The sequence below is a fragment of the Panthera pardus genome, unplaced genomic scaffold (assembly GCF_024362965.1).
Source record: "Panthera pardus isolate Hobbes unplaced genomic scaffold, ASM2436296v1 HiC_scaffold_24, whole genome shotgun sequence".
Lineage (NCBI taxonomy): Eukaryota > Metazoa > Chordata > Mammalia > Carnivora > Felidae > Panthera > Panthera pardus.
This window is the reverse complement of record NW_026526810.1, coordinates 110,463,064-110,476,078: the sequence shown is the minus strand read 5'-3', so window position 1 is coordinate 110,476,078 and position 13,015 is coordinate 110,463,064. Positions and strand designations below refer to the sequence as shown.

The following is a 13,015-nucleotide window of genomic DNA, read 5'->3' as shown; positions in this document are numbered from 1 at the left end:
GTATTTTATTAGATGCACCTTTTATGATTTAGGTTTTTTTTTTCCCCTTTTGAAGTCCATTGTAACAAATTTCTGAAGGAAAAAAAAAGACAATCTCAAGAGTTATCAGAAGATTTCCAATTATCCTTGGTTTCATTATTTCCTATAACATGATCAACTAATATGTCAAACACTGACCTCTTCTAGATTACAAACAAATTCATCAACTTTTGGAGTCATCTTTTTTAATTTGTATTCATGAAAACACAATGGTTCTTGAGCTCAAATCACACTGTGTAAAACATACTAGGGAGTATGCTAGGCTATCTAGATATAAAGATGAGCAAGACAATCTTTTTTTTTTTTTTTTTTTTTTTTTGGCTCTTACTTTCTCATTTTTAGGTAACTATTTGACACTTCTTTTTTCCTTAAGCCTCCAGAATTTCTTACTCTGTTCTCTTTCAGCTGATGACCTTGCTTCTTACGTCACTGAAAAAATAGAATCAATCAGAAGAAAACTCTAGCATGCGCTGGCACCGCATCTACTCACCTACCTACATCCATGCCCATATGCTCTGTTTTCCCTCCTATTCAGGAGATGAACTGTATGAGCTCCTCGCCGAGACCATCTCCTCCACTAGATTCTTATTATTCCAGTTCTTTATTACTCCAGCAATGCTCCCCACACTCTTTTCCATATCAGTTTTTCTTTCTTATAGTGGATCAAAACAAATCATCTTTATTTAAAAAATGTTTCTTCTTGGTGCCTTCAGTTTCTGCTCTCCCTTCCTCTGTTAAACCTATTTAATCAGTCTTTTTACCTTCACCACTCCACCAAAGCTGTTCTTGTCGAGTTTTTTTTCTGTATCATTATTCTAAAGGTCCTACCTACCCCCTTACCCGACCTATCAGCAGATCTCTCATAGTCCATTCCTCCCCTGCTATAAAACACAGTTCATCTGGAGTTCAGGGATCCTGCTCTTGGTTTTCCCTCATATTGCTGCCTACTTCCCAGTCTGTGGACTCTTCTCTACCTACACCTCTCCCTTGATGATCTCATCCAGTGTCATGGATTTAAATACCATCTCTGTGCCAATGACTGAAATTTCTATCTTGACATTGCCTCTTGACTTCATAGTGGTGTTTCCATCATAGAAGCAATATAGCATAGGGGCTAGGGCACAGACTCTGAAGAGTCAGGTTCTTGCATTTAATCATGGCTCAGCCACTTACTAGCTTTGTGACCTTGGGAAAGGTTCTTAACTATTCTGTATCTCAGTTTCCCCTGTATAAAAAAATAATAATAATAATACCAACCTGATGTGATTATTGTGAAAGTTAAATAAGTAAATATTAGCAAAGTGCACAAAACAGCCTGCAATAGTGGGCAATGTTAGGTATTGTTATCATCATCCTCATCATCATCATTAAACACTTTATATGAGGCATTTCATGCCGTGTCACAGACCTAATTCCTAATCTTTTCCTCCCAAACTACTTTCCCCTAATCTTCCCCATCTCACTATACAACAGCTCTGTACCTGTGCTCTGGCTAAAAATCCTGGATCTAATCTTTACTCCTCTCTTTCTGTTGTACCTTATGTCTATTCCATCAACAGTTTCTGTCTCATTACCTCTGAGCTGCTGCCCTGATCCAAGCCATCTTCTCCTCTCACCTGAGTCATTGCAGTGGTGTTCTACTTCTGCTTTCATTGTTGTTCCCCTTACCATCTGTTCGCAAGATATCAGCCTGAGTGATCTTTTTAAGACAGAGGGCTCATTGTATGGTTCCACTGCCCCAGATCCTCCAGTAGCTTTTTGCCCTACTCAGAATAAAAGCCAGAGTCTTTTAGGCCTTCTAGGCCATGGTACATGAATTCCCACTGTCCCTTCTCCTATCTTCTACTCTCCCTCAGTTCCATCCACGCTAGCTTCTTGGATATTCCTTGAACCCACTAGCTATGCTTCCGCTTCAGGACCTTTGCACTTGCTGTAACCTCTATTCTGGAATACATATCATCCAGATATATGCATGGCTCACTTCATCTCTTTCCATTCCTTCTTCAAAAGCCCCATTCTCAGTGAGGCATTCACTGAGAACCTCATTTTAAATTCCAAATACCACCTTCCTCTATATACACATACTTTGTGTTCTTCCTCTTTGCTTTATTTTTCTCTGATAGGGCTTATCACCATTTCCCATACCATACAGTTTATTTATTTGTTTGTCTTTTCTTCGCTAAAACATAAGCTCTCTTAAGACTGAAATCTTCACTTACTTTGTTCACTGCTGAGTCTTTAATGCCTAAAATAGTATGTGATCCATAGGACCTGCTCCAAAATATTTGAATTAGTGAATGAATAAATGAATGAATGACAAATGCACTGCTTTCAAGTTCAACCTGTAGTGGAAGGAATCAGGTAAAGAAATGGTTACCAAATCATGTGACAGAAACAGGTATTACAAGAGCAGAGAGGAAGATTGAATGTGAGAGTGTGATGAAGACTTCTAGGAGGAGGTGACACCTAAGGCTGAGATGTAAAACAATGACTTCCAGTTAAACTAAGAGGAGAAAGGCATTTCCGACAGAAGGAACAGCATTCACAGGACCACTGGGATGAGAGAGAAACATGCTCTCCTACTCACTCATTCATTCAAGCTAGGGATATGCAGAAGGATATGCAGATGCCCCAAGCTTTGGGCATGGTTGAGCAAGCATCGGGGAATTGTTCATTGTGAGAAGGGGCATGATGAATTTGGTTTTAGACAGGTTGAATTTGAGATACCTGTGGAATCTTCATAGTATTAGAATAATCCCTAGGTTCCCCCCTTCTGACAATTAAAAGTGACTTAGCAAACTGGAAGAGCTGAACTGCCTCCAGAAATCTTTCTTTGCTGTTTGTTTCAACCTTCATGCTGTTTGCTACCTTTAAAGGCTCCTCTCACTTATAATGCAGGAAATATAGTGTAACTTAATGTCCCAGATTAAAGGGTTACTGTAGTGTTAGTGAAACAGCCATTAGAGATAATGCCAGCCTCAAATACTGGTGAAAGTTGTGTTTCTTTCCCTTTGCCATTTTGTCCTTTAGGGAATATTCACTGTATCTTGGAATTATAAGACAAAATTTGTTCCTTATACAGTTCTGTTCGTAAATTCAAATATCATTTTAAGGTCTTTCTCAGATTTAAAAAAAAAATGAAGCCCATTTTTCTGTGAAACAAACGCTTCTTACTCATTTATTACAAGGCATACCACGTTATAGTTGCCTGTTAGCATGTCATTACTCTGTAATGACTGGGTTATCTCTGTGTGTAGGTGTGACAGAAAGACTGACCAGTGATTCTTTACATGTTGGGTACACTCGAAGATCATTTTGGTTTGTAGAGAAAGAACGTTGCACAATAGAGTGGCAAATTACTATTGCTCAGAAAGAGTGACTTGCTCTGCCTTTCCTGCCCAAAGTGGTCTGTTTGCTGCAGTTGCTTCTTAACATTTCATTTATGCCAAATTATGCTTCTTGTGTGTCTTTACAGCATTTATTTGCTTTGGCTTAAACATTAGAACAGCTGTTTAACCTTTTTGCTCTTATCTACTATCATACATCTAGCAGAATTGTCTTGCCTGCAAATATCACTTCTATTTATGTTGATTAATTGCACGTTCTTATCTCATTGGTGATCTTGGGAATCAGAACTCTGGAGTTGGGCAGCACTGAGATCTGAGTTGCAATTTAAAACAATAGATAGCATATAAGCACATTTGTAAAAGAAAGAAGGAAAGAATAAGGGAAAGATAAGGAAGGAAAAAGGAAAGAAAAGAAAGAAAGAAAAGGGAAGGGAGAAGGGAAAGGGAAGAAAAAGAATAAGGATAATTCAGAGATATAATTCCAAATGAGTCTAGTATTTCAATATTGTCTTTCCAAAAAGATTTAATTAGTGGTTACTTTTCAGGGATTATGATGATTTACATCAGAGGTTGGCAAACTATGGCCCACTGTTTTTATAAATAAAGCTTTACGGGAACAAAGCTATGCCCATTTGTTTACATATTGTCTGTGGCTGCTTTTCCACTATAGTAGCAGAGTTAATTAGTTGTGACATAGACTCTATAACCTGCAAAGCTTTAAATATTTGACATCTGGTCCCTCACAGAAAGTTTGCCAATCTCTGATTTAAACAGTTTAAAAACGTATTTCTCCAACTGGAAGTCTGAAGTACTTCCCTAGATAATACCAATATGTAAAATTAAAGAGCAACCATAAGGATATGCCTACCAAGACTATCACCAATATGTGATCATCATCCTTTTTCTTTCTTTAAGTGATGTCTACTTTTTAAAAACAAGCAAACAATCTTTGGAGATAGGTAGGTAGATAACAGTTCTTTGTTGTAATTAGTTATTTCAATTGCCTTTTATTGTGAGTAGCTTTTATATTTAGGGGAAAGTGATCTTTCAGTGTACTTAGCTAAAGTTACTATTTCTGTGTCAGTTTTGCAATCATTTTGTTTCTTCGCTTATATTTTCATTTGAACATTACCTGTGCATTTCTCTTACTTGCAGTACAAGTTTCTTAATTCAATAATTTGTAATAGATCCACTAACTGCTATCATTTTCTCTTAATATCAGAGTCTGTTTAATTTCTGTATTAGCTTATGTCTACCTATATAAAAAAGCGCTTATGGCAGATGTTAATTTTAAAATTCTAAGTTGGACTTATAGAGAGTTGCATGGTTTCTAGCTCAGTTATACTTGATATTTGTCATGTTTCACTCATAGGTTAGTGTGATCTTCTCAGATTTTACCAGTTTAAATATGAAGTTACTTAAGTTCTGTCCATGTTATTAAACGCATCTTCTTTCCTTGAAGAATAAGCAATTTTCTTTTTGTTGTAAAACCATGTTTTTCATAAGTGACTAATCAATGTGAACTACCTATAACTTTGAAATTATTTAAAAAATAGTTTTGGAACAATGGTAATGAAGTATTATGTAGTCTTTTTTTAAGGGGTGTTTGCATCACTAAGATGTACCTAAATTCTGTATTTCATACTTACTCTGGGTTATCTTTGTATTTCAGTCTTTTGGTTAGCTAACTTTGACCTTCCCTCCTAGGATATTGGCTTGAATAGACATTTTTAGGACACATAAAAGCAAAAACTTTGATCTTCTATGACTTTTATCATTTTCTGAAAAGTGCTTGGCAATCTTAGTTTATATTATCAGAATGGAAGACTATAAAATGCACAAATACTACAGGAGCATTGCTACCATAGAATATGTATGATGAAGTCTGGACTTAAATTCAGCTACAGGTGTCTTTGAGTGTTAATATCTCAACATCTGATTGAAGTAACTATATGTATCCAAGAATCGGCACCCAAATGTGAGAACAAATACAAGAACTCATACTATGTTTTCTTCCCCTATTTAGAAGATCAAAGGCCATGGAATATGATAAATACAGTGCCTCAGTGATATATTAGTACAATACCATAAAATTTATTATATAGGCATACCTCAAAAAAGCAGAGATGTTTTCATAACAGTGTAATTTGGGCCAAGAAAATGTTATATTTTGCTACATATGGTAAGGAGACTAAATGAGGAACAATCCCATTCTAAAATGACCTTTGAGGGGCACCTGGCTGCCTCAGTCAGAGAAGCATGCAACTCTTGTTCTCGGGATCATGAGTCTGAGCTCCACGTTTGGTGTAGAGATTACTTAAATAATGACCTTTGATTTTTTTTCTGCTTTCAGTCTCCCAACCTGGAAGTAGTCCTATCTGTTGACTCAGATGCTGAATACTGCAGACTACAGTTGAACAATCAGTGGACTGATAAAGCTGCAAATTTAAATTTCTTACACAAGATTTTCACTGTCATTTGTCAGTCTTCTGTGTTACTGATCAACTGTCCCTTATTCCCTTTAGTAGATATTTAGCAACTTTATTCCTTCAGCAGATATTTCTTTTTTTTTTTCCCTAATGTTTATTTTTGAGAGAGACAGAGTGTGAGCGGGAGTGGGGCAGAGAGAGGGGGAGACATAGAATCCCAAGCAGGCTCCAGGCTCTGAGCTGCCAGCACAGAGCCAATGTGGGGCTCAAACCAACAAACCGTGAGATCACGACCTAAGCCAAAGTTGGACACTTAACCAGCTGAGCCACCCAGGCACTCCCAGAAGATATTTCTTAAACTCCTATACTGTGTCAGGCATTGTTCTAAGCTCTGAGGTTACAACAGTAAATAATAAAGATGGAAAAAATCCCTGCCCTCATGGAGCAAATCATGGTGCAAAAGCTTAGGGTGACTGTCTGAGCCCCACTCAGACCTCTTCTGTAAAGGCACCTGCTACTATGTGGATACTGGGTCCCAGCACCTATTTTTTATCTTTTTTGTCAACTTTTAAATTGTGTTTTATTGAAGTATAGTGGACACACAATGTTACATTAGTTTCAGGTGTACAACGTAGAGGTGCAACAAGTCTATACATTATGCTATGCTCACCACAAGTGTAGCTTCCATCTGTCACTACAATGCTATTACAGTACCATTGACTATATTTATCATTATGACTGATTCATTCCATAACTGGAAGCCTGTATATCCCACTCCCATTGACGTATTTAGTCCATTCCTCCCCCCTTCCCCTCTCTCATCAGTGTGTTCTCTGTATTTATGGATCTGTTTCTGCTGGGGGTTTTTGTTTGTTTTTTAGATTCTACCTACAAGTGAAATCATATGATATTTGTCTTTCTCTATCTGACTTATTTCACTTAGCATAATACCCTCTAGGTCCATCCATGTTGTCACAAATGATAGGATCTCGTTCTTTTTTATATTCCATTGTGTGTGTGCTTTAACCCTTCTTTATCCATTCATCTGTCGATGGACGCTGGGGTTGCTTCCATATCTTGGCTGATGTAAATAATGCTACAATAAATACATGGGTGCATATATCTTTACAAATTAGTGTTTTCCTTTTCTTTGGGTAAATACCCAGTAGTGGAATTACTGGATCATATGGTATTTCTATTTAATTTTTTCAAAGGCTGCATCAGTTCACATTCCCGCAACAGTACATGAGGGTTTCCTTTTCTCCACGTCCTCGCCAGCACTTGTTATTTTTTTGTCTTTTTTATTCTAGCCATTCTGACAGGTCTGAAGTGATATCTCATTGTAGTTTTGATTTGTATTTCCTTGCTACTATAGTGATGTTGAACATCTGTGTATGCATCTGTTGGGTATCTGTATGTCTTCTTTGGAAAAGTGCCCATTTAGGTCCTCTGCTCATTTTTAATCAGATTATTTAGGGTTTTTTGGTGTTGAGTATTTTGAATATTAACCCCTTATTGGATATATAATTTGTAAATATCTTCTCCCATTCAGTAGGTTGCCTTTTCATTTTGTGCATGGTTTCCTTTGCTGTGCAAAAGCTTAGGAACGGTTTTTTGAAGAGAGTATTTAATATTTACAGATTCTTCTTGCCTTTCATTTACTTCTCAACCCAACCTAGTCTGACTTCCACTTCTGTATTAGTCAAGACCTCCAGAAAAACAGAACCACTGTCTGTTTTCTATTTCTGTGTGCATGTATACACACATATATGTATATGTATATATTTAGATATCTATATCTATACATATATAGAGAGGGAGGGGCTTAAGAATTGGGGCAGGCAAGTCTGAAATGTATAGGGCCAGCCAGCAGGCTGGACGCTCAGGCAGAATTTCTGTATTAGAGACTTGAGGCAAAATCTCTTCTCAGGGAAGCCTCTTTTTAACCCTTAAGGTATTCAACTGATTAGATGAGTCCCACCCATATTATCAAGGGTAATCTCCTTTATCCAAAGTCAATTGCTTGTAAATATTAATCACATCTACAAAATATCTTCAAAGCAACATCTAGACTACTGTTTGACCAAAAAACTGTGTGATCATAGCATAGCCAATTTGACACACAAAATTAACCATTACAACTCTATCACTCTACCACATCTTCTTCATTGCTAAATCCAGTAGACACTTTTCACATCTTTCCTTGCTTAATCACTTTGCAACACTTGACATTTTGGACCGCCTACTGTTTCTTGAAACCCTTCTCCCTTAGTTTCAATAACCCTAGTCTCTCCATTCTTCTTTCCCTTTGGCTATTCTTTTTCTGATGCTTCAGAGACTCATTTTCTCCCAATTATTTAATTATTGATATTCTCTCCAGGTCTTGGCCCTCTTTTTACTCCCATGATTGATATTTCCCAAACTAAAATTCCATCTTAGAATTCTCTACTGAGTTTCAGACCTAAATATCCAATAACCTGTTGTTTATCTCTACCTGGATATTGCATAGGCATCCCAAACTTTGCTTGTCTAAAACTGGAATCCTGTTCTTCCCCTCTCAAACTTGTTTTTGCATCTCTTCTTTTCTCTTAGTTTGTGGTACCGTCTTTACCTAATTACCCAAGCCAGGAACCTGAGAGGGATCTTCCTATTTCTCTCTTATATTTTCCATTTAAAACTTTCTCATCTGTATCCCAATCTCAATGAAAAGAGCTTAACCCTCATTTTCTGCCATCTGGAATCATGTTGTGGTCTTTCAGCCTCCTTTTCAGTCTCTTTCCAACCCATCTATACTGCTGCCACAGTGATATTTTTTAAATGCATTTAAAAATTCAGTCAGTAGCTCCTAATTGCCTATGTAATTAAGATAGAATTCTTTAGTAAGTGTACAAGGCTCTCCATGGTTAGGCCTTTCCTATGCTTTATCTTCTACTGCTCCTCGCTTAACCATCCCACTTTCAAGCTTTTAAAGAGCACAGACTTGCCATGTTGTTTGCTTCCATATCCTGTGCTGCTGTTTCTTTTGACTGCCATGTCCACAACCTCTGTCACTTCCCTGACTCCTTACCCCTACATTGTGCATCTAGAGAAATTATTTCAGTACCTAGTTTGATCTTCTCCTTTGAATAACCTTCCTTGATTCCACAAATAGATTTGACCATGCCTCCTTGCTGACATCATTATACATTTTTCAGCTCTACTATAACACTTACTACTATATTATTTATCTTTTGTTTAATCATCACCTTTCAGTGAGCTGTAAATTTTTAAGTGTTTCTGCTGCCTGGCATGTGCTAAGCTCTTATCAGATGCATGGTGATAGTGGAGATGAGCCCAGAGTAAAGCACACAGTTCATTTAAATAAGGCCATGCCTTCCATATGGAGGAGCTCTGGGCTTGGACACATACAGAGGAGAATGGTAGACATTTCTTTATCCTCTTCTGTCCCTTCTAGAGGCTGCTGCAACTTTTTACTACCAGTTTCCTTTTAATTTATACTTTTTTATGATGTTCTAACACCTATTCTCAGCCTTTATTTTGCATTCGTTTTATTTTGCTTGTATCCTTGGAGCATTTGAAAAGACAGGAAGGTGTTAAGTTACTATTACAAAGTCCCACTGTCTCATTTTCATTCCATCACAAGAGAAATCCTACATCAGCTTGTTCTCACATGATTCTTGTGTGCCAAAAGAAGTCTTTTCTCAGCCAGTAAAAAGAATTCATGTAATAATAATAATATTTTTTAAAATTTTTTAAATCCTCCTATGTCCCCAAAATGTCTCCATGCATTTAATGTCAAATTAAAAACTAAACCAGTTCTGTGTTAATCCTGAGAGAAGAAATAATGGTCTTTAAAGATTATTATAGAAATAATGAAGACGTCTTGGGTATTTAACATGAAAATTTCAGATGACCAAGGGTTCTGCTGTACACATCGGAGTCAGAGGATAGGTCAGCATCTCAATTTAGACCTATGTATATTGCTTTTTACTGTAAATACGTTTGTAGAAGATACTTGTGGTGTAACTCCTTATGTATTAATATTTACCTGACTCTTGGTTTTCTTGGTTGATTTTTTAAAGGGGTGAAGAATCTACTTATGAATTCTTTGCCCTTTATGGAATGTGATATCATGGTTTTGAGTCCACCTGTCCCTTCCCCCTTACTTAATTTTATCTTATTGTTTTGCCTTGTGTTTCTACAATAATGGCTTTGGCTTGTTTTTTTCCTGAATGTTTCTGCAGTTTGGTTTGAGTATCTGGCTTTGGGCACCCCTCCTGAACTCGGACTCCATCTGTACTTGTGACTTTTGGAAGGCAGAAGTCAGTGTTTTCTATTGAAGATGACTTTTTTTTTAAATATTATATATCTGTGTGTCTCCCCCCTTCCTTTTTGGTTTCTCTTAAAAGACTGGAAAGAAAGCAGTTAAGGCAGTCCTGTGGGTATCAGCAGATGGACTCAGAGTTGTGGATGAAAAAACTAAGGTAAACATTTTATATGCTTTAATGTGTTACTGCTCATGTTTTTTAAATTTTATCCCTAATGATCAGATATAATGCCATTAAGCTGCTGCACTCATTCTGTATCCTTCCACTTTGTCCAAAGTACAGTCTTCTGAGATACTAGTGTTCAGGAAATGAAATTAGTTACTCATTTACCTTATAAAAAATACAATTCTCTCAGTATTTTGCTCTACATGACAGCATGTTTATGTAGTGAGCATTTGAATTTAATGTTAAGATTTCGTTCTTACACATTTTAAGAAAATGTTTAGCCCCACAGATTTGGTGTAAAAGATGATGGACCTTTTACCAAATTAAAAAAAAAAAAAGACCACACCTGAAGTTTCTTCTTGTTCCTTAATAAAGGGAACTATATTCTTAGAAAGTGATATTTGAAATGATTAACCTGCCATTTAACCAAACACCCAATTTAAGTGAAATCTTAAGGACTAGTAAATGGCTTATTTGGTTAACATTTACTTAGAATCTACATAATATCTCAAATCATAAGTGGCATTTATCATTTGAAAGAAAATGGTCCTACACGCATAAAGAATAAAGACATAGAGAGGGGCAGGTGGGTAATGGGCATTGCGGAGGGCAGTTGTTGGGATGAGCTCTGGGTGTTGTATGGAAACCAATTTGATGATAAATTATATTAAGAAAAGAGAGAGACACAGACTCTGACCTTAGAGACCATAAAAGTGTTATATAAGCACATTTAATCATTAATTAAAATTTCCTAAGAGACCTAAAGCCTGGAGAAATTTTAACATGAAGGCAATTTTTCTAAAAAAATTCATGTATTATTGAAGGGTTGGGGGGGAGTCTGCAGGTAAAGAGCAATTTTGATGGGTAACTTGTCTGATACATTTTAAGTGACTTAATACAGCTGCATGAGTTCTTTTGACCTTCCATCGAAGGCTTTTTTTTTTTTTTAATTTCAAGAGAAGTGGTACCCTTTTTTTAATGTTTATTTATTTTTGAGAGACAGAGTATAAACAGGGGAGGGGCAGAGAGAGGGAGACACAGAATTGCAAGCAGGCTCCAGGCTCTGAGCTGTCAGCACAGAGCCCAGCTCGGGACTCAGACTCACGAACTGCGAGATGATGACCTGAGCCGAAGTTGGACACTCAACCGACTGCGCCACCCAGGCGCCCCTCTACACATCTTTTAAAGCTTTAAAAGCTTAAATGTACTGCCCTCTTAAAATTTGTTTTGTAGTCCTCTGCCCTGCTCTTAAATGCTTGCCATAAAAGGAATATGTGAGCCAAAGTAGGACACTTAACCGACTGGGCCAACCAGGCGTCCCAAGAAGTGGTACTCTTAAATGTACATTATTATTGAAAACAATGATCATTTAAATTTATTGTTAAGAACTTATGTATTTTTTTAATGTTTTGGATGAAATGTGTTATACATGGAGGCTATGTTTTTAATTGTTTTATACCAGTTAGAAAGTAATTTTGCCCCCTGCTGGCGACTTGTAGCACTGGTATTAAATTGGTTCTTTTTCCACCTTTAGTGATAATAGTAATTGGTGGCTTTTCACCCTTGGACTCATCAGGAATGGAAAAGAAATTTTGCAGTGCATATAATCTATAAAGGGCTCATATTTAGAATATATAAAGAACTCCTACATATCAATAAGAAAAATGACAGACAATCCAAAAGAAGAATCATTTTGCTAAAGAGGAAATTCATAGTAAGCACATTATGCAAAATAAAATCATAATGAGCCATTATGGTGATGCTTTATAAAAACTATTTTGTTTGATTTTATGTTTTAGCTCTTACAGCCCCACCTCAGCATCTAGGGATTCTAGACTGGGAATATCACGTAGAAGAATCTCAGAGCCTCAAGATTTTAAAAAACATTCTGTGTAATGTTTATACTGTGTGTATACAGTGCCATTCAGCAAGTATATAAAAAAGTCATAGTTAAAATTAAATGATCACTAAGTTAATATAAGTTATATGGGAATCAAATGAGATATAGTGATTTTACATACATTATCAAATTGAGCATGGAATATACCATGATAAAACTAAAAGCAGCAAGCATATGTTTTAGAACAGAAGATGAAGTGACAGAGGCATCTGGGCAGAGTGCCTCTTGGGATTTCTCCTAAGTCAAATTCTTAGTATTCAGGCTGCTGGCCTCAGATCTAGCTATTTCATAGTCTCAATTCATTTGTTGTGGAGACTCTATTGTGAAGTGAACATCCTGTGTTTATTCTGAGGAGCTTGAATAACTTGATAAGTCCTCTGTTCCTTTGTGCTTCCCTTTTTCTAGGACCTCATAGTTGACCAGACAATAGAAAAAGTTTCTTTCTGTGCTCCGGATAGGAACTTTGATAGAGCCTTCTCTTACATATGTCGTGACGGCACCACTCGGCGCTGGATCTGTCATTGCTTCATGGCTGTCAAGGACACAGTGAGTCCAACAGTGTGGATTTCATCATGACTAGCCTCAGTTGGCCAAGCAATTTCCACTGCATTTTTTTTTTCAAATGTTTTATTTATTTATTTTGAGAGAGAGCGAGCGTGTGCACAAGCATGAGTGCGGGGAGGGGCAGAGAGAGAGGGAGACAGAGATCCCAAGATGCAGGGCTCGAACCCATGAGCAGTGAGATCATGACCTGAGCTGAAGTCAGACACTTAACCAACTGAGCCACCCCAGTGCCCCTCCACTACA

General features: G+C 37.0%; 1 protein-coding gene across 10 annotated transcripts in view; it reads left to right on the top strand.

Annotated features, from left to right (window-relative positions):
- NUMB (NUMB endocytic adaptor protein) overlaps positions 1-13,015 on the top strand; it is a 201,734-nt gene that overhangs the window by 170,135 nt on the left and 18,584 nt on the right. For all 10 annotated transcript variants that reach the window (XM_019427066.2, XM_019427073.2, XM_019427065.2 and 7 more), the window contains 2 exons: positions 10,225-10,299; positions 12,614-12,754. In XM_019427066.2, the coding sequence (XP_019282611.2) occupies positions 10,225-10,299; positions 12,614-12,754 (216 nt within the window). The remainder of the gene's footprint in view (positions 1-10,224; positions 10,300-12,613; positions 12,755-13,015) is intronic.